The sequence below is a fragment of the Octopus bimaculoides genome, chromosome 15, assembly GCF_046866305.1.
Source record: "Octopus bimaculoides isolate indiv1 chromosome 15, ASM4686630v1, whole genome shotgun sequence".
In the NCBI taxonomy this organism is placed as follows: domain Eukaryota; kingdom Metazoa; phylum Mollusca; class Cephalopoda; order Octopoda; family Octopodidae; genus Octopus; species Octopus bimaculoides.
The window spans coordinates 36,951,211-36,975,005 of NC_142942.1; the positions used below are offsets into that span (position 1 = coordinate 36,951,211).

At 34.6% G+C, this 23,795-nt stretch overlaps 1 protein-coding gene across 1 annotated transcript in view; it reads right to left on the reverse strand.

The window, feature by feature from the left end:
- The window catches only part of LOC106879581 (polypeptide N-acetylgalactosaminyltransferase 13), a 47,009-nt gene that overhangs the window by 15,033 nt on the left and 8,181 nt on the right, over window positions 1-23,795 (reverse strand). The window contains exons 4-9 of the mRNA XM_089363712.1: window positions 23,599-23,768; window positions 13,304-13,481; window positions 4,923-5,126; window positions 2,021-2,138; window positions 1,098-1,283; window positions 246-380 (exon numbers count right to left, since the gene is read on the reverse strand). Coding sequence (XP_089219838.1) covers window positions 246-380; window positions 1,098-1,283; window positions 2,021-2,138; window positions 4,923-5,126; window positions 13,304-13,481; window positions 23,599-23,768 — 991 coding nt within the window. The remainder of the gene's footprint in view (window positions 1-245; window positions 381-1,097; window positions 1,284-2,020; window positions 2,139-4,922; window positions 5,127-13,303; window positions 13,482-23,598; window positions 23,769-23,795) is intronic.

The window sequence follows — 23,795 nt, forward strand, 5'->3', positions numbered from 1 at the left end:
TCTTCTTCACATCAATTCTCCATTTCTCTTTCGCTTTTGGCTTATTTTATTTCTCTGAAGAAGGAAGATACTCAGAACGTCAAATTTCTCTTCTTCCTTACACCATAAAACATATTCCACCGATTGAATTATTTGTATTACTTTGTCAATTCAGAGCATCATTACTGTCTCACATTACAGTTTCACCCATCACAACTAGATATAAAATTATTCCAAGGTAGGTATGAAATTAAAGAGACGCTTACCTCACCACTAGCTGTAACATTAACGTCAAAGCGGAACAAATCAGGCCATATATTATCCAGATACCAATCGAAATTTTTGCATTTCAATTCGTTCTTTATTCTCAGACGATCACTTAAATCACCGACATCTATATCCTAGAAATGATGTAAAGGAGGAAAGTAACCATAATTAGAAATAACAATCGTTAATTTTCTCTATTATACTTTTATTTATGAAAGTGAAAATAGCTGAGACGATAGGGCAAAGGATAACTGTCTTGTTGCCAGCAATGTGTTGCTTTCATGCAAAGACAATTTTTCTAATAACTCAAGTTATCTAGCTGTAAATAAAATTCTCCAAGGAAGACATAGGACATATACCATTTATTTGTTATTTCCAGGTCTTCCAGTAATAATACTGATACTTCGTGATGTATATATCTCAAAACAATCTGTAAAACAACAAAGATTTTCTGTTCTTGTTTTTTCAAGTGAAACGTGAAGTCAATCAAAAGCAGGAGTACAATGATCCCGATAAAGCAATTGACCAATCATATTTGTCGTATATCAACTGACTAAACACGTGAAATGTACAATTTTCGTCAAATTCTTTCATAATACATGCCATTCCTGCAGTAAAAAGCAGCTGTACTGGATTTCTTGACAGCTTGAGTCGATTTGTTGATTTCACAACAGAGTAACTAAAATTCGGTGTTGGTGTGTTTGCATCTCCATAACCTAGCATTTCAGCAAAAGAAACCGATTGAATAAGTATCAGGCTAAAAAATAAGTTCTGGAGTCGATTCATTCGACTCCAGTCTAGTGACTGAAACAAGTAAAAGATAAAAGGTGAAAAATAGACAGAATAAATACCATCATCAAAGGAAAGTAATTGTAAACGTATTTCTTGTAAGGCCCGAACCACACCTCTACGGCCCGTTTGTAGTTATAAGCCTCTGTGTGTAACCTGTCACGAGGGAAACTGTAAGGTTGACTTCGTGCAATATGACCAAAGTGCGAGCAAAATACATGAAGGACCTGACCGCCACAACACCACACCTGAATATAGAATTTAAAAAGAAAAGTTAGTGGAATCCATTTAAACATTCAGAAAATGAGACAAAAAAAAAGAACAATCTTGTGTTCCAACCAACTTCAACAAGAAAAGTCATTGAGAAGAAAGCACAGCAGATAAAGTCGTTACTGAACTACTGATTAAGTGGAACAAAGTCATAGCTATGACCATTTCCTCTTTTCTGGTATATAAGATCCCTAATAACATTACCTAGTGCATTATTTTCTGAGTTGATACGGTAAATTTTAAAATTTTTATCTTTATTTTTATGTACTGAAATACTATGCGTTGATAAATTCAATCCTGAAGGAAGAATTGAATTTACAGAAAAGATTCTCTTTCCAATAAAACAGCTCCAGATAATGTCGAGAACCAAAAAGTCCGTGCTTTCAACTGTAGCATAACGTTTTCGGTTTGGAAGAGAAAAGAAATGGTTTAGAATTAATAAATTCTTCTTGTGGGAAAATTGCTTGATGAAATATGATTTGTGCGAAGTTAGAACTGTAACACGCTTGGAGTTCGGTATAGATAGGGGTAAGAAACTATTCAAGGCAGAAGTAATTTTAAGGAGGAAGAACTGGAAAATAATAAGGTCTAAGTAACGAGATGAAGAGTTTTCTGGGGACATTATGACTCAAGGCTTCATTGATAACTTATTAAATATAAAATAGTGAAGAGTGAGTATTAAATAAAAGAAAGTAAATTGTTAAAGAATACATACTCGCCATGAAAGTTCCAAATTTTCTCCTCCCCAAATTGTCATCTTTGAGTCATAGAGGCCGATCTTTCTGAAGAACTTCACATCCATTGCGAATCCTGCTCCGACTATTACAGGACCACTGCAATTAAAACAACTATTGGGTATACTGTATTACATTCCATATTAAATAGGAAATAACACTTACTGACCAAAGATGAAAAAAAAAAATTGTTACAGAAGACATTCGGTTCTCAGGATGCAGTTCTTTATTATATATAAGCAGTACTATCTAGCCATTCCAAGGTTTATTAATACCTAAAAGAAATACTATTGCTTGAGATCCATATATTTTAGGATAAACATCCTCGGAAGATGATTCGAATTGAGCTTCATGCAAGCGCACAATAAGTAAACCGATTTAAAACTTTAAAACTTTCTCTTTTTGCATTAAAAAAAAAAATCTTGAAAAACATGCTCTCCGCCCCAAGGATATACTAATTTATATAATTACTCTAAACGAATCATATCAGTATAATTTTCTCGGTGTCTATTGCAGTATATGGATGGGAAGGAGGCGATAAGCAATATTTTTTGTCAGGAACTATTTTTTGTTAGAAATATCAGAAGTCAAATAGACCATGAGAACTTGTAAAAAATGTTCTCTTATGCAAACCTACAGTTATCTAAAAACTAAAGTACTGCCTAGTCAAGGACATACATACATACATACATACATACATGCATACATACATACATACAGACAGACAGACAGACAGATCGATAAGCAGGCAAACACGTAAATACTGATAGGCTAAAATGTATACCTACAAACGAGGAGGTACCTAAAAGTAACCAGAAACGTTCTCTGTGGGACAAGCCTGTTGTAGTTCAGGCTTCCATCGCTAGACGCCACTTGATGCGACTCTCAGGCATCAGTCTCTCGACTAGCGTCGTCGGGTTAAGTCGTACTACCATGTGATGCTTCTTTCTCTTGCAGTGATTCTCCCCGGTTCGTCGATTTTTGCGATGGCTGAAACGAAGGAACAGCGTGCTTCCATGAAATTCTGTTTTTTCCTGGGGAAAACGGCGGCTGTCATGCTTCAAAAACAGCTTACAAGGAAGCTTCCATGAGCAAAACACAAGTATACGAGTGGCTTTCATGCTTTAGGAATGGTCACTTGTCGCTTGAAGACCAACCTCGTTCAGGGGGAACCGTCGACCTCCCGAACGAATGAAACCATAATGAAAATTTCATGAACTAATCGTGGAGAACTATCACTGAACAATTGACGAACTTGTTAATATGACTGTACGAGGAGGTACCCAAAAACCCAGGGTTTTTGGGTACCTCCTCGTACAGACAGACAGACAGACAGACAGACAAGCACGCAGGAGGCAGGCTGGCAGGCAAACATATGTACATACAGATATGCAAACATAATTACATACATGAATACATAAATACCTAAATACATACATACATACATACATACATACATACATACATACATGCATACATACATACATGCATACATACATGCATGCATACATGCATACATACATACATACATACATACATACATACATACATACATACGCATACATACATACATAGCACATTCGGAAACACAGAGACAGACCAGCATTTACTTTTACGTATTAAGACTGAGTATTCAAGACGCTGTGGCGGTCGATATATCAACACAACATTTCCAACGTTGTTTATTTATGCACAACGAAAGTTGTATTCGTGACAAACATGGCAAATAATTGTATAATTTACTCAAACACCTTCCATTCACCATCACTGAAACTACCGTTATTTCACTTTCACCATCCCCATAACCATCATCACACCACCAACACCGCCGCCAGCATTACTAGTCTGATCGCCACCATCACCGTCACCATCTTCATTACCAATATGAACCAATAAGGGATGCTCTTCACAATCATTCAAATTACTAGAAATAGCAGCAAAAATATTTCTTGTATTACTTTGTAGCACACATTAAACGGGCAAAACTATTGAAAAATGTAGCTCTAGATACACTATTCCTGAAAAAAAAAAAAAGAGCTCACATCCGAAACTGCTTTAATTATAGATCTAATCGATTCGGTCCTAATGAACGGCATATCTACAGCATTGTTATTATACTTCATAGTCAGCATGAACAGAATGTTGAACTCTAAGCTCACATCAGCGGTTTCTGTGTCAAAGATCTGCTCAAGCAGAACGATCAGCGCTACGCAACAATAACATAGAATCAACGATAGAGTTTCCATGTACTCATTCATCTTGCAAGAAACAGCAAGAAAATCTCTTTGAAATCATATCCAACCATTTTAAGAAGACAAGTTACGTAGTGCACCTTGATCTACATTATCCTACTCATTCATCTATATATCAACTATATCTCTTTCATATCATATCTGGCCAGATTTGAAAAGAAAGTCATATACTGCATCTTGAACAGCATTATGTTATGTCTTAAATTAAAATGACCATGGTTGAAATGTCTTTGGTTATAAGTTTGCTACCCCATGACTGGCTGATCTGGACTTATACAACAACTCTGTATGATCCTTTCTCATATAGGCATAAGACCTGAAATTTGTGGATGGGGTGGGGAGCTGTCGATCACATCGACCCCAATGCTCAAATGGTACTGGTTTCGTTGACCCCCGAAAGAATGAAAAGCAAGTACTTCTCGGCGGAATTTGAACTAAGAACGTGAAGATAGACGAGATACTGCTAAACATTTTATCAGGTGTACAAATCATTCTGCCAGTTCACCACCTTAAACAACACTGTACAACAACAACCCATACTATTATAAGCTATACATTAAAAGACAATCTACCTAATCATAGCTCAATATTTTAGGTCAACGCTTGATATTTTGAAGTAAAATTTACTTACGGTAAAGTGTCTGTTACCTTCTTATTTAACATTTGATCCGGTCGAAAATAAGTCTCATAGAATACGAAATTCCAGTTGAAGCCATAACGAGGTTTGTAGTCCCGATCAAATTCATATTTAAACGTGTTTCTATCGATATAATCTAGTTGACCCATAGCTAATGTCGAACGGTTTTTCATTATCTCGACAAGTAAAGGCTGCAACCTGAAAAATATATCCAAAATAGTTTGTAGTTCAGGTGTCAGGAATTTAGTTTCCACGAGGAGTTGAAAGTCTTATGGTTCGGATTAAGGTCCTTCGATGGGGGTGTGATGGCTGTAAAACAATATGAATTATTAAATGATAGGGAGATGTGAATGAAGAGGTAATCGCATTGAATAAGGAATGTATGGAAGAGCCGAGAAGGAAGAGACTGGTATAGGATCAGGCAGGAGAGAAGAGTGTACTATGAGTTGTCTGTTAAAGAGTCAAACAGTGACTTAAGGCCCCAAACGGTCCAACTGTAAGTACAGTGTCAGTTAAATTTATGATAAACATGAATATGCACAGTTACAAAGAAACAAAACAAACAAACGCGCCACCCTTTTCGGTCCCTGGAGCCTTTACGACAACTTAAATTGAATCAATCAATATAATAACATTATGCAAGAATAACATAAGCTTCCACACGAAGTTGCAAATAATAGAATTCCTCCCCTCACCTTTTTTTTTTTTGAATTTTTGAAGACTATATTTTTCTTGAGAGAAGTTGTTAAACGGACAATCAACTAAGGATTCGATGGTTCATATGTAGTCATCAGAGCTGTTCTGTGTCCAACATCAAAGCACTTAACACACATACTAAGATCATTTTCTTCAGTCAATAGTACTGTCAACAGCGTAGCAAGAATATTTAACCCGGGTCAGTATAACCGAACCCGGGTCAGTATAACCGATGCAAAAGAATAAAATAAAATAAAGAATACGATCGCGATTCCCTAAAATATAACCAACATCATAAAAATATCTGACCATATCAGGATCTAACAACAATTGTATCCATGGCGCGCTTTTCCAAGATCATCCCTATATATTCAGCGTATTTTAGCCACAAGAAGAGAGACGGCAATCAGCAGACGGTAGCAGAACCAGTAGCTGGCCAGTGCTCTGTCGCAGCACAAAATCAATGCACTTTCCCAAAGCACTGCACTGTAGAACCGAACCAGAAAGCGCATAGTTTACCTTCGGTACCTTGTATGTTTTATCCATTACTTGTTTCACTCGTTAGACCGTGGCAAGACTGGAAGAATTTTAGTTGTAATTTATAAACATCTTCAGAACGATTATATGGCAAAGACAAAATAGAAGGGGAAAAAATAGAAGGAAAAAGGATAAGTGTTCGTTAAAGCAATAGTCTTACATATCTTAGTGACTTACATATTTCCACGTGTCAGTAGGAGGATAAAAGAGAAGAAAGTTCGTTAAATCCATAGTCTTACATTTAGTGACTTCCATATTTCCACGTGTCCGTAGGTTCTTACATTCGGTGCTACGGACACGTGGAAATACGGAAGTCACTAAATGTAAGACTATGTATTTAACGAACTCTCTTCTCTTTTATCCTCCTACTGACACGTGGAAATATGTAAGTCTCTAAAATGTAAGACTATCGCTTTAACGAACACTTTTCCTTTTTTTTCTTTCTACTTTATCTTTGCCATACAATCGTTTTGAAGATGTTCTAAATTGTAACGAGGTAAATGCAAATTTACCCCATTTTCATAAATAGAAACAGCTGTAAACATACTCCTAATTTTATTAAACAACTTTAAAACACCAATGATCTACTTCTCATTGTTAATTATTGTTCCATTTGTTATTGTCTCTATATATTAAACCACGGTTTTACCTTTAAATTACCTACTACCGTATACTTTATAACGAGTACCATACATACTGAGGTAACACACCAGGAGTGCCTATGGATACATTTATCTCTTAGACGGTTGCATAACCTCTAACTTATATCTTGTGTGTGTGTGTGTGTGTATGTGTGTGTGTGTGTGTGTGTGTGTATGTGTGTGTGTGTGTGTGTGTGTGTGTGTGTGTGTGTGTGTGTGTGTGTGTGTAAAACAAGGAAAGTAGCTAGTTGTAAAATCTCAATAAGAGATGAAAGTAGTTACTATACTATCAAGCAAAGTTAATAGCCACCTCAATGTGGCTGTTTAATATTACTACTAGTTTAACCCCGGGCAGATCTTCAGCCAGCTGGTTATAGGTGCACCCTGCACCCTGTACATATATATTGCCAGCAAGGGAGCGAACCCCTACCATTCTCCAGCAGACGAGAGGATCGCGAGACCGATTCGGTTTCGAGCTAGTTTGCTCACCCTCAGTCGCGAACACCTGGTCGCCAGAGAGATGGCCAGAATCCGATCCAGCAAACAATATATAATAAACAAAGTGACCATCGCTCATTTACGTAAATATATATATATATATATATATATAGGTTCAAAAAAAGACAACAAACAACAACGTGAGGACGTGATACGGATAGTGTTATTAGACGCTCGGGAAAGGAAAGAGAGAGAGTATGACGTTTCGGGCGGAGCCCTTCGTCGGAAACAAGGAAAGTTCAGAGAAGGGAAAAACGGAGAAAGAAAAAATCAACACCGATGTCCACGAGGTTACATTATATATATATATATATATATATATATATATATATATATATATATATATATATATATATATATATATGTTTTGACACCACATTTCCTGCTTAACACAAACTTTTAACCCTTTTTTAAAACCTAACAAAACTCTCAACTCTCATGCATCCTTATTTTTCCTACCAATTTATACATGAACTACTATTGAACTACAAAAGCTCAAAGACAATATAATGTATGGGTATATTTATTTTTTTATATATTATTGTTTTATATATTATTTTCTTCATTTTGTACTTTTTTGTACTTCTTTGTAAAAAAACATTTTCATTCTCCTTCTTCTTGATAATTTGCTTCATCGCAATGAAAACCGGTTAGAAAAAATCTTTATTAAATTATGCTTCCAGTTCAGCATTCTGGCTTTTTTTCATTTTCCTATTATTTCTCCGCGTGCGGTTAACACAACCCCACTATTTACTGACTTATATATATATATATATATATATATATATATATATACACACATACAGCAGAAATAATTGATACGGAGGATAGTGTATACTGGAAATTTTAATTATCACCATGATCGTTTCGCACATTCTGCACTGCCGCCTTGTGGTTGGAGAAAAATATAATGAATTTCAATGCACCTTCAGTGCAGAGGTGCCTCTTCGGGTGACATAAGACGGTATCAATCAAGTTGCTACCAAGTTACATACGTGATATTTCGCTCGTAGGGTTGGCAATAGACGTTTTTCGAATACATCGATGATGAATGAAGAATGACAGCTGAGTGAAGTATTGTTTGCTGGGCTAGAGATACAGACAGGAAGTAGTTGATAAAAAATGCAATACAAAGAATAAAGAGATAAAGAAAAATAGGCATATAATGGCTTCCAAATAAAGCCCACTACAAACTGTGTCAAATCTTTTAATAGTCGGTGATGCTTGGCAAGCGTGACGACGTAGTCTGGAGTTTGATGGGGGATGTTGTTCAGGTCATGACACTTAATGACTATTTGGCTCATATCAATATCCCAATATATATATATATATATATATATATATATATATATATATATATATATATCTATATATATATATATATATATATATATATATATATATATATATAAATTTAAGTGTTATTTTAGTGTTATTATTGTTATTTTGGTAAGTGTTAATAATGTCTGGCTCAATGTTATTATTGTTGGAACTCTCTAATGGATGTAAAAGCCTCATATTATGTGCAGATATTATCTGTGAAATTCATATGGGTTATATATATATGTATCTGTATGCTTGTATGTATGTATGTGCATGTGTGTGTATACGTATATATAGGTATACATGTATATATATGTATATGCGTATGTATTTGTTTGGTTATAGGCGTAGATGCATGTATATGTGTATGTATATGTGTGTATTTTTGTATTTATGTATATATGGGGATGAATATGCATTTATGTGTATTTGTGTATAGGGTGTGTATATGTGTAAATTTATGTGTGTGTGTGCGTATATATATGTGTATATATATGTGTGTATATGTGTATATAACTATGTGTGTATGTATGGATATATATTTGTATGTATGTGTTGTCCATCCTACTATCTGGTAGCGTCCAAATCTCTAACGGTTTTTTCAAATGAATCACGTCATAACATTATCCAACTATAGTTATCATACTCGGTCATAATGTCTTACGTTTAAGATGATTCCCATGCATTTCCCTGAGGAGAAGTTTACATTTTTAACATCGCCGATTCCTATGGATCGCATAAATTGTAATTCTTCGAAACATATGTCGGAATAAAGTATGCAGTTATAACATGCGTTTTCTCCATTCCTTAAATTTTTAAATATACTCAAATACCCAAAATATCAAGGAGTTTCTGCCTCACCAACAGGAATTACACCACAGTTATTTTGTGATCTTTGCTACCTTGGTTTCTATTAACCCATTTATTCTATCAGAATTATTATTTATTAGGATAGAATAAATACATTTTTCTGCAAAATAGGGGTAATTTATCCTGTTCAGGCTATATTATTAGCATTATCCTGCGATTGAGAATTTAAAATCACTTCTTTAACTTTCTAAGACATCTCAACGCTTCTAAAAGCAAACTTCGTTTGTTAGTTTACGTTTATCGTAATTTGAATTTTTATATATATATATATATATATATATATATATATATATATATATATATATATATATATAATATCGGGCGGCTTTTAAGCTAGCTCCTGTGGAGGGTTCTTCATTGGGCCTTGGGCCCAACAATGACATGGAGTACATATTACATCACTTTTCAAGCAATGAACAATTTTCATGAAAGCAATGATATAATTTGTCGACTTGGAACTTATTGCAAAGCTGAATGATAAACAACATTTTTTTGTCTTCCCATTCAGGGGTCAGTACAATGTTTTTCTGTCTAGCCTCTTTCTTTCTCTCTCTCTCTCTCTCTCTCTCTCTCTCTCTCTCTCTCTCTCTCTCTCTCTCTCTCTCTCTCTCTCTTTCTGTTGATTGTTTTCAACCATCACCAGCACCACCATCATCACCACCACGACTGCCATACACGCACCATTCGGTGCAAAGGAAAAGCACTATTTAAAATAGTAATCTTTATCATCTTAATCAAAGGACAGAAAAACAGAGAGTCCCTTCGGTGAGTTAATTTCAGACTCCATATTGTACATATAAGAAGCCATCCAACAGCACAGGGAGGAAACATAATCCTAAATTTTTGCGATGCAACTACAGATTAAGGGAGGAATAAAGAAAACATAGTAATATTCCCTTTAAGAAGAAAAAAAATCAAGTTGAAAATGTGGTTTTGACTAATTTCGTTATAATTGTTTATTTGAACAGCAGCTTGGTCATTTCCTTTCAGCGTGTACTTGATGACATACTTAACTAACCTCACTGAGGCAACGATTTCAACGTTGCAATGGCATTTGAATGCTCTTAAAAGAGTTTCATTATAAGTTACAACTCATTTGTTGTTGATTGTTTTTCCATTCTTATAAGATTCAATTCTTCCCATTGCAACTGATTTTCGTCTATAAAGAGGATAAGAATCTTCTCCACAGACAATACTTTACAAGTATTATTTGGGAAATCTCTCGGAGCATGATCCTTTCTTCCAGCATGGAGAATTTGCATTACAATATGAACCATGTATCTTATGAGCAACGACTAAATCATGCAGTTCCTTATCTGTTGGTGGGTCTGGAATTTCTGTTTGTATATAGTCGTCAATCTCATTTGCTCTTATATTGTTTAGCAAACAAAAAAGGGCATGCAAATGTGGAAGACCACGTTTTTGATATTCAACAGTATGAGTATGTGCTTTGACTTCACCCCAGAGTTTTCTCATGACAATCAAGACCATAAATACGTGTCTCTTCAGTTGGAAAACTCTTGCAATCAGATCTGGCCTGTCGGATGCCACCTATCCAGGAAAAAGATTTTGAGTAATTTCTAGCCGTTTGAAATTACACGTAAGTGTAATGAACTACAATGGTGTTCTGTGTCTCTTCAAAATTTCCATGGCATTCATCTGCATTTCAGCCATGTATCTTGGACCTCCAGTAACTGTTGAAAAAGTAAGACCTTTTTCCAACGTCATTAAAATCATCATTGTCGTTTATAGCATCCTTTAGTCCCTTGTATGTTGTAATTCTTAAATCAGCTTGATGTTGTATCAAAAATGAAGGGGTTATTAAATTCGATTTTTGCAGCTTGACCGACCAAATACTGTTGGAATAATCGGTCGCCTCAAAGAATACGATTGAATTTGCTTTGATGATTCATTATTCTATAGGCATAATATTTCTTAATTGTCAATCGCTTATTGTTTGTCATATTCAAGTTACCTTCAGGAAAAAAAGAGAACGTACTGCAATGAGTCATACGAACGATGAGTTACCGAAATTATGGTTAGTTCACCTCTTCTTTCCTTCAAGACGATATTCCTAGACGATGCATCTTGATTTGTATTGGGTAAAATATCAGAGACTTCATTTGCAGTTGGTGCATTCCAACGCTTCTCATGCTCAGCCTTCTGATCTCACGAATAACACATCTAACGTGTCTCTGAATACTTCCTTTGCCATTTTGAACGAAACAATAATATATGGATCTCTCTCTCTCTCTCTCTCTCTCTCTCTCTCTCTCACTCTCTCTCTCTCTCTCTTTCTCTCTCTCTCTCTCTCTCTCTTTCTCTCTCTCTCTCTCTCTCTCTCTCTCTCTCTCTCTCTCTCTCTCTCTCTCTCTCTCTCTCTCTCTCTCTCTCAAAACTGTTTCAATTCGTTCTACTATTCTTCTTTCTAGCCCTGCTTCGTTGTTCAATTCTCATCCTTTTTGTAACTAAGTTTAGTTGAACAAATTTTGCTTGCTCATCGGCCTCTGGAATTAGTGGACCCAGGAAATAGTAAATTTGTCCATGAATTATGACCGAGGGATTGTAATTTTCAGGTTGCCGACTCTCTTTGCAATTAAAAGATGCCATTTGGAAAATACCATTGTACTGCCTGGCATATTTTCTGAAAATTTTCCCCACATCTGTCTGACCTTCAAATAATTCCTTCATTTCTGGTGGTAAGTCAGTTAACGGTGCTAAATTGACTTTTCATTTCACACAGCAAAAATTGGTGGTTTCACCTGGAAATTTGAAAGCTCTACAATGGGGGGCATATTTGATTCATTTCTTCAAGAGAGACATCAATATCTTGATGGATGCGGAGTCGACGATGTTGGTTTCGAAGTCGAACCTAAGTCGTCTCTGTTCTTCATTTTCATTCAAATCAACTTGCTTTTGTCTCATTCGATCTTAGTCTAGTCTTTCAACCCTTTGATCATAATTTCCATTTAAATGAATGTGTCGATGTCTGGTTTGATCTTGCTCTAGTCTTTCAGCCCTTTAATCATAATTTTCGTTTTAACATCGGATTTGTTGTCTTTCCAATCTACGCTGTCTCTGTTCTTCAGTTTCAAGTTTTAATCGCAGGGTTAGAAAGAAGAATCGTAGAATGAATTGAAACAGTTTTGAGAGAGGGAGAAATCCATATATTGCTTCGTTCAAAATAGCAAAGGAAGAAACTGTAAGAAAAACAGGAAACTGAAAAGAAGTCATAATTCAAAGCTCAAAAACAGAATGAAATAAAATGAACAGAAAATATTATTGAAATTTTTAGTTATTTGGTTTTAAATTATTTTAATACCAAAGTTTGATTTCTGTTAATATATTTCATGAATTTGTTTTAAATAGTAAATTCACTTCATGATTTTGTTTTAAATGGTAAATTAACTTTTTCGTGCCAATTTCAATGTTTAGATAAAACAAAATTGCAAAATATTGCAGCAAAGTTGCGTGATAGTGGTGTAGACGTAGCTTGCAGATCATCATATAATTTGCTTTATTCTTCTCTTCTGTTTTACTTTGACATGCGCATTGCGTTTATATTCTTCTCTTCCGTTTCATGAATATAGTGTGCACATGCGCATTGTGTGTTCATACTTCGCTTTCGGGTTCCTATTCAAAATTGTTTATATATCACATGCATCTCCCGAACGTGCATTTCTAAGGAGCGCTTCGCGCTCCGATAGTTGTGAAGGCTCTTGCTAAAATAGTTAAAATTTCTATTAGTTTCTTTCACAGAAAATGAATATGACATACATTACCATTTCAAGTTAATCAAGTGATACTCACCAGTTTATATTTACTTCCATGTGACTTTCTAAAATACATACTACTTCAGCCGTAACATATTTGATTGCTTCCACGCGAGTTTTTATCAAGCCACCGCGCTCTTTTAATCGAATTAACTTCACAAGATCTGTATCAAAATGTTCTTTGATGTAAATATCCAAGTCTTCCTTGTAAAATTCTGCAAAATTATAAATGCACAAATATTTCAAAGAAAGCAGATTAAACGCAAAAATTCACCCTTTTCTATTTACTTGTTATTGGACTGTGTCTATTCTAACAACCATCAGTATTTAACCTGTATTGAAAGACAAAATCGACCGACATGGGATTTGAATGCAAAGCACCAATGGATGCACCAAATGCCGCAAGATATTTTGTCCTATACTCTGATTCTGCAAATCTACCGTCCTAATGTATATATAATAGGGGAAAGTGTAGTTAGATTGAATGTGGGTTAAGTTTTAAAACCTCTTTTTGTTTTACAGAAATAAAGAATTTGGTGAGGACTTAACTGCCTCTTTAAAAGAGCCGTTTATACTATTTTTCAAATTGGTATCAAGTTGATACAGAATTTTTTTACTATACAAAAAGCTTTCTATATTTTATACACCTTTTAGTAAAATTTGTGCTTCTTAGAAATATTCAGTAATACCATACTCAAGAACAAATGATTTTGTGTTTTTATTGTTTAGCAAACTGTAATCAGAATGGGGCAGGAAATAATTTATCCGTTTCGTTTTGAGTTGTGTACTCTCCACATGTTATACTGAAGTCATTAGTAGATCAGGCGAGCTCAAGTATGATGTGAGACGTTAGTTGCAAGTTGATGATGAGGTTTAGTGGAAATATGTGTCCAACCAACTCATATAGAAGAATTTGAATATATGAGTCGATATTGTCTGTATAATACTCAAATCTTGGATAGAGGAGAAAAATGCAGAGGAAGACTAGATACTTCATTTTCTTAAAAGACATAAGAAGAGCAATGTCGAATCTCTTAAATATATGAGAGAGGGGTATGTTTTTAATGTTTACAGGAAAGGAAAATGTACACCATTATTATATTGCAATGGTTGATAAAATGAATGAAAATGGAGGGGTAACAAGAAAAATGTTGAGAAATATTCCAAGCAGAGATTTGATGTGCTCCATATTCATAATGCTAATTACTGTTAAAATATGCACACCTGAACGTGAGGACGCCGTATTTTTTCTGCGTTCCATACAACAATGAGAGCACAAGGCATTGCCTTTACAACCTTGCGTTTCATGTTGACCTATAAGCCAACAAGCAAGATTAGAGACAAGGATGTGTTGTGGGCTAACAGTAAACCTTCTTTATTGGTGACAGACCAAAGTGACAATAAGGCCTAGTAAAAGCCACCTAATTAAATATATAATTAGTAATGGAAATTGAAATGATACCAATCTAATTGGTTACTTGTGATCGCTTCAAGCAATTCACCCTTTTGTACAACAGCACTGCATTGGACAAATATAGATACATAATGCATACATAAGTACATACATAAATACATACGTACATACATACACATATAATACATGCATATATATATATATACATACACACACACACACACACACACACACATATATATATATATATATATATATATATTTAAATGAGGCAGCTAGGAAGACAATAAATGTCATTAAATAGGACTGAGCGTAATAGGACACCTACACTGCTAGAAATAAGAATTAAAGTGCTCTATTGCTGCTAAGAGCTCAAATGCTCTCCTGCTGTTGTCAACGCATATGTATATGTATATGTTGTGTGTGTGTGTGTGTGTGTGTGTGTGTGTGTGTGTGTGTGTGTGTGTGTGTGTGTGTGTGTGTGGTGTGTGTGTGTGTGTGTATGTGTGTATGGCCACAATGAGGATATTGAAACCTCTTATACGGATATTTATCCAAGGTACGCTAGTTTAATACATTAAATTTTTAAGAAATAATTCTTCAATGAATATATTATATAGAATGTCGTAAAATATCAAACCTTTTTTTACTGGGTTAGAAAACAGAGAGTTCTAATCGGATACAAATTAATTTATTAATTAATCAACATATTAACAAATAATTGTTCTATTTCTCAAATAAGATTAAAATTACAAAATATATATGAATATATAATTTTGTATTTTAAATACCGGATCTTTTTTAAAACGGGAGCCACATTTTTCAAACATTAATGAAAAATGTGGCCCCCGTTTTAAAAAAGATCCCTATTTCGGAATATACAGAATATATAAATATGTTTACGATGCGTGTGGGTGGAGGCGCAATGGCCCAGTGGTTAGGGCAGCGGACTCGCAGTCATAGTATCGCGGGGCATTGTGAGTGTTTATTGAGCGAAAACACCTAAAGCTCCACGAGGCTCCGGCAGGGGATGGGATGGTGGCGAACCCTGTTGTACTCTTCCACCACAACTTTCTCGCACTCTTACTTCCTGTTTCTGTTGTACCTGTAATTCAAAGGGTCAGCCTTGTCACACTGTGTCACGCTGAATATCCCCGAGAGCTACGTTAAGGGGACACGTGTCTGTGGAGTGCTCAGCCACTTGCACGTTAATTTCACGACCAGGCTGTTCCGTTGAGCGGATCAACTGGAACCCTCGACGTCGGAAGCGACGGAGTGCCAACAACAACAACTATGCGTGTATATATATATATATATATATACGTGTGTGTGTACGCATGCGTTAAAATTATTTCTTTTATTTCAATTCAATAACAGTAATAGTAATAATGATAAATGATGAGTTATATTATATACGGGCAAATTAATATGATGAATAAAAGAAAGTAAAGGAAAATAAAATTTCTGTTCATGAAATAAAATAAAGTAAAAATGAAACAAAATTTATACCTATGTTTGTACATGTGTGTGTGTACATGCGCCCACGTACATGCATACAATTACACACATACACACACACACACACATATATATATATATATATATATATATATATATATATATATATATATATATATATATGCATACATACATACATACACACATACATGCACGCGCGCGCACACGCAACAAGTATGTATATGAATATGTACATCAATATGTACTGGTATATATGTTCCTTTCCAATTTGCTTCTTTAGGTATGTAGATTGATTTATGAGCAGAAATGAAGTAAAGATAAGATTAAAATGTAATAAAATGAAAATAAAATATAAAGAATATTAAAAAAAAGTAAAAATAAAATTAATATAAAAATGATAAGTAAAAATAAAATAAATATATAGTAAATAAAGTAGAAATAAAATAAAATAAAATGTACGAAAGTGAAATAAACTGAAATAAATTTATGTACATGTATGTATACGTGTGTGCTTATATATGTGTGTCTATACTGTATATGTATATACAATAATCCCTCGTCTATCGCAGGTATTACATTCCAAAACCCACTGCGATAGGTGAAAATTGGCGAAGTAGAAACACTATTCTAATCTTTTATTCTTTTATTTATTTCAGTCCATGCTGGAGCACCGCCTTTAGTCGAACAAATCGAACCCAGGGCTTATTCTTTGTAAGCCTAATATTTATTCTATCATCTCTTTGCCGAATCGCTAAGTTACGTGGACGTAAACACACCAGCATCGGTTGTCAAGCGATGCTGGGGGGACAAACACAGACATACAAACACACACACAAAAAGGGAAAAAGACAAAAGAACAACAACAAAAAACATCAGCGTGAGGACGTGATACAGGTTGTGTTACTAGACGCTCGGGAAAGGAAACGACGAGCCTCTTTCTGTTTCCGTCAACCAAACCACTCGGAAGGCTTTGGTCGATCCGAGGCTATAGTAGAAGACACTGGCCCAAGGTGCCACGCAGTGGGACTGAACCTAGAACCATATGGTTGGCAAGCAAGCTACTTACCACACAGCTACTCCTGCGTAATTTTTTGAAATTATTTTTCTAATTTGTACATTTTATTTTATTATAAATGCAACACAACACTACGGAGGAATCGACGTAAGTTTCAATAATAAACCGCGATAGGTGAACCGCGATATATATACTAAACAAGTATGGATACCTTTATTTATGTATTATTGTGTGTTTTCTTCCTAAGTTATTATATTGGTTCTTAAGTATGCATTCATTATGGTGACAGGTTAATTAATTATATATTATTTATATTTAGATACAAAAGTATGTTTAATACTTTTGCGATCATGTATGCTCACGTTTTTATGTTTATACACGTGGATGAGTGTGTAGGCGTATATATTATCTATTTATATATTAGTATATGTGTGTGTATGTGTGCGCGCGCGCGTATATGTATTATTCTTTTACTTGTTTCAGTCATTTGACTGCGGCCATGCTGGAGCACCGCCTTTAGTCGAGTAAATCAACCACAGGACTTATTCTTTGTAAGCCTAGTACTTATTCTATCGGTCTCTTTGCCGAACTGCTAAGTTACGGGGACGCAAACACACTACCATCGGTTGTCAAGCAATGTTGGGGGGACAAACACAGACATACAAACATATACACACACACACATACATATATATATATATATATATATATATATATATATATATATATATATATATATATATTTGTTTTGCAAGATTTTTTATGTGAAATCGTGTGTTGAAACAGATGTTGTTGTACTTGGGGATGGTCATATTGCCAGTTTAGCCAATAAAAACACACGCACTGTATATTTGGTGTTAATTTTTTTTTTTTTCAGCTTTATATTACATTAATCTTAATCTTAATCTTATTTCGGCCAGAGTTCTTTCGTCACACTTCTGTGACCTCATCAGTGGTCCTTTGTTTCCTTCTTTCTTATGTGTGTCTCACCTTGCTAACTATCAGCCATTTTGTATGGCTGATAGTTAGCAAGGTGAGACACACATAAGAAAGAAGGAAACAAAGGACCACTGATGAGGTCACAGAAGTGTGACGAAAGAACTCTGGCCGAAATAAGATTAAGATTAAGATTAATGTAATATAAAGCTGAAAAAAAAAAAAAATTAACACCAAATATACAGTGCGTGTGTTTTTATTGGCTAAACTGGCAATATGACCATCCCCAAGTACAACAACATATATATATATATATATATATATATATATATATACATATACATATATACGACGGGCTTCTTTCAGTTTCCGTCTACCAAATCCACTCACAAGGCTTTGGTCGGCCCGAGGCTATAGTAGAAGACACTTGCCCAAGATTCCACGCAGTGGGACTGAACCTGGAACCATGTGGTTGGTAAGCAAGCTACTTACCACACAGCCATTCCTATGTTTATATATATATTTCGTTCTAAAGTTATTTCATAGATCTTAAGCGTATATGCAATTTTTTTCTTCTTGCCTTTAACCCTCCAGCGCGGAGTATAGGCCACTCATAATTGAATTCCATGTCACATAATTTCTCGCTTCTGTACTTATACTCTGCCATGAATGTCCCCCTTTCTTCTAGTTCCTTTTGTGTTGATCTACGCCATGAGTTCTTAGGCCTACCTTTCTTTCTATATCCATCCGGATTCCACTGTAAAGCACTTTTCGCTGCATTTGGTGTGTCTTTTCTAATTGTGCTTCCAATCCACTTCCACTTTTTCTTAAATATTTGCTCCCTACTCGAAACTTGATTTGTTCTTTGTCATAACTCCATATTGCTTATGTGTTCGGGCCATCTAATTTTAAGTATACTACGCAAGCATCTGTTGATGAATGATTGTATTTGCTTATTTGGCTTAACTGTTGTTCGCCATGTCTCAGCCCCATACAATAACACCGCTTCTACGTTAGTGTTAAAAATTCTTTTTTTTGTTCTTTATTGAAATTACACTTGCGCTCCATACCTTTTTTTAACAGGTGAAAAGCGGTCCTTGCCTTACTTATTCTCGTCTTAATATCTTCGTCGGTGCATATTATTGAAAGATTATCAAAGTAATTATGTTAATGATCATATTTATTACTAATTATTATATTATAGGATTATATATTTATACATTTAGATATATGTTGGGATGGTGTACTTAGTATTCATATTTGAGCTTACTCTCTACATTTAGGATTATTACGTCGATTTGGTGTATTACGTCATCAAGATTGATTTCATTGATATATATATAGTATCTATCTAAATTAAATGTATAATATTATACGGTTAATTAATAGGGATCAGTACTCAATTTTATTATTATCATCACTATCAAACTGATTTTTAAGTATTGTATAATCTAACATAACATGGTGTATGTTATTTTGATTATATTATGTTAGGTTTGTAAGTACAATTATACTAAGTTATACTAATTATACTTAAATTTTAATTTATATCTTCCTAAAATTTGTATTAAAATTAAATTGTATTATATTATTTGGTTAATTAGTGAATGTCAATGCTCAGCATTGTTATTACTATTATTAAGAATATATTTAAATATTACATAATGTAATGTGGTACATATTATTTTTATTTTTGTTTATGCTAATATCCTTGTATGGTTAACATCTATGCTTGGATTAAAAGTAGTTATATTATCCGATAGATAGTAAAGGTTCATGTACTCTATTATTATAGAAATGAAATCCAATCATTATGTAATATAATATAATATAGTCTATGCTATTTATATTTGTTATTTCCAATTATTTTTATTCATGTTGATTTTTACTATTCAGGGTTTTTAATGTTAGTTTTAATTTGTTATGATTACTCAGATTATTAATACGTTTAAGATTTGTATTGGGTTTATGGTATGGTTCATATTTACTAGTTACAAGATTAAAGTTAATAGCTAAAAAATTAACCTATTTATTTTCTTTTTCAATAGAGATTGAGAGACCATAATTTTTTTTTAAATTATGTAATTTTTTTCACACAGTTCCAATTTTCTATTTGATGGATTTTTAACTAGAAACAGCTCATCATCTTTATATAGTCCGCCCGTTATTTTAGGGAATTCATTATTGAATTCATGTAGAATGTATATGCCCACTATGTCCTTAACTTGGACTGAGTCCACGGACCCCATGGTGATGTCAAATGAATTATATGAGCCCTTTCTAACCCAATATTTATTATCAAACTTAATCACTGATTTTCTGGCATGTAAAATAACATTTATTTATTTCGTGTTTAAGTCAGTCTTTTAGCGAAAATAACTGCTTTATTCAGAATTATCGGATTAATGGAAGAGTAATAGTTGTCAATATCAACCTGTAAGAATTTTAATTTGTATGGAATAAGCAGAGCAAGAGCACACACGAAGACGGAAAATGTCGCTGAAGATGTCACAGATGTGTGACGAAAGATTTCCGGACAATGGACATGATTTAGAATAAGAACAGTAATAAACGAGTGAAGAACGAATATATAGTCCGTATGTCTATTTGGCAAAAAAAAAAAATTACCATCTCGAAATACAATATCTGTTTCAACACACGATTTTGCATCAGGAATCTTGCAACACAAATTCATAACATTCTTTTACTCTTTTATTTGTTTCAGTCATTTGACTGCGGCCATGCTGGAGCACCGCCTTTAGTCGAACAAATCGACCCCAGGGCTTATTCTTTGTAAGCTTTGCACTTATTCTATCAGCCTCTTTTGCCGAACCGCTAAGTTACGGGGACGTAAACACACCAACAGTGGTCATCAAGTGATGGTGGGGAGGACAAACACAGACACACAGACACACACACACACACACACACACACACACACACACACACACATATATATATATATATATATATATATATATATATATATATATATATATATATATATATATATATATACGACAGGCCACTTTCAGCTTCTGTCTACCTAATCCACTCACAAAGCTTTAGTCGGCCCGAGGCTATAGTAGAAGACACTTGCCCAAGATACCACGAAGTGGGACTGAGTCTGAAACCATGTGGTTGGGAAACAAGCTACTTACCACATAGCCACGCCTGCGCCTATTATCTGATATATAGTATTGTATTACAGAAAATTTTAATTTTCGCTTTGTTGTATCATGAATATAGTTCCGTTAAATCAGATATGTATTTGCATATAAATGCAGACATTCCAGGTCAGTAGAAATATATGAAAACAAATAAATATTAATGTGACCATTCTCGTCTTCAGATGCAGTCTACCTAATATTGTGTACTACCAACTACGAATTAATGAAGAAATCATACTAAAATTGGTAACCCCGAAGTCTCTACACACTAAAATGATCACCCAACGAAGAAAGAAAGAACATCTGCAAATATCGTCAGCACGAAACTGACCCTGATAAACCTGATTAGGCGATAAACACACTACAATGAGGGTTCGATTCATCAACATAACTTGATATCCTTAGCAGCAAATTTGGTGTCACGACAAATAAACTTAATGAAACTGAATGCAACAAAATAAACTGGTGTGGTTAAAGAGAATTTCTACGTGCTTACTGAATTTCTTCAGACATTTTACTCTACACCCTTCTGAAACGACATATTTTTTAACTGTTATGTGACCGGAATGGTAAATCGAGAAAATTCTTTTTAACACAAGAAGAAATACTGTTGATTAAAGAGAAATTATTCATGACCACTTTATTAAGTTAGTCAATACCAGATGCACACCTGACTCTACTAGTGAATGATTCTGACGTGGGTATAGGTGGTGTTTTACAACAGTGTATTTAGGATTCCTGATGACCTTTATCCTATTTAGCTGTACTTGAAACTGATCGAAACTAGATAAGCCGCTGTTGTTTATTCTTTAATATAAATTGGATAAGAATTCTCCAAGGGAAATTAGACATCGTGATTTTGTATCGGAGTTAACTCTTGATAATCGTTATATCAATAGCTCAAGTGATTGCGTGGCTGATACCTTAACTAGAATTCATGTGAATTCTCTACAAGCAGTGATTCTATTGATTTGATAAGCCATATTCACATAGGTTGTAATGCCTTTTATGGTGACACAATTCTTCTAAATTGACTTGGTCTTTCATAGTAGTGTGGCAGGCCTTGCTCTTGAGTCGAGAAACCTAAGGGTGATAATTCAAACCTCAGTAAGAACCTCGCTACACAGGCATTACTTATCAGGTGTTGTACGTTCAACACTATGTTGGAAATGGAGAAAAACCTGCAGATATTCCTATGTTGAATGTAATGAAGAGAAGCTAATTAAAAATAGAAAGATACTCTTTTCTACTCTAGGCACAAGGCCCAAAAGCTTGGGAGAGGAAGCCAGTCGATTAGATCGACTCCAGTACGCAACTGGTACTTAATTTATCGAGCCCCCGTAAGGATGAAAGGTAAAGTCGACCTCGGTGTTATTTCCTATTTGCTTCTATCTAGAAATCGAAGGAAATGACTACTATTCTCGTCAAACTTTTGTGACCTGGATATCAATGTTTTGAAACATACCTGTTTTCCATTACACGTCAGATATTCAGCGTTGAGTTGCTGAAGCAAAAATATCGTTACAGCAAATATTCTACTCAATACCGCAGATTTGCTTGTCAGTTGCTTGGCCATAACCACTTGAGCATGCCCCTTAGTGACTGACAATATGTGCATCTCTGATCATGTGCATGAGTAGTAGGAGAGCAACATAGCTATGTGTTGATAGGAATTCTTTGGAGTCTGAATAAATGTAACAAAAGCAAAGTTTGACGGAAATATTAGCCATTTTTTACACTTTCTAGGGATATGCAAATAGAAAATGACTGTTGTTACCGAGGACAAAAATCGTGTTCTACGATGTAATTATTCTGAAATCGAAAATAGTCCGAAATTCGAGAGATTAAACGTAATTAGACAGCAATAATTTGAACTAATCAAAGAATTAAAAAAAGAAAATAGCTTGGCACAAATTTACCCTTGTCTCCTCCCTCTCTTTCTCTCTCTTTCATCTCTCTCATCTCTCTCTCTCTCTCTCTCTCTCTCTCTCTCATCTACTTTCCTTTCTCTTCCTTTCTCTCCACATACACACGCACAGAGGCACACATGCGCACTCACACACCACTTTCCTGAATAGAAACCATAAAGTCGTAATAAATCCACTGCGAGTCAGTACTTATATGGATTCGATACTAGTTGAGCTGTTTCACTAACACTTATACCTGATTTCTTCAACTTCCAGTCATACATCAATAGCTTGGAGAAGTGGGAAAACTGAAATCCAGAGAAAATTTATGAAGAAAACTTTATGAAAAATTCGTAAGAAAAACAAGAAAAATATAAGAGAAAGAAAGTAAAAACGATGTAGTGTACTTACCCAAATCACTATTGTCGTCAACTATAATGATTTCCTTGAGTAAGTTACGCGGTGTTCTATTTATAATGCTGTAAATGGTTCTTAGGAGAATAGTAGGCCACTCGTTGTACACTGTAATAATGACGGCAGCTTGTGGCATGTGACTTTCATCAAACATTTGATTTTTGCATCTGATAGCAAAGAGTAACATCGTGATG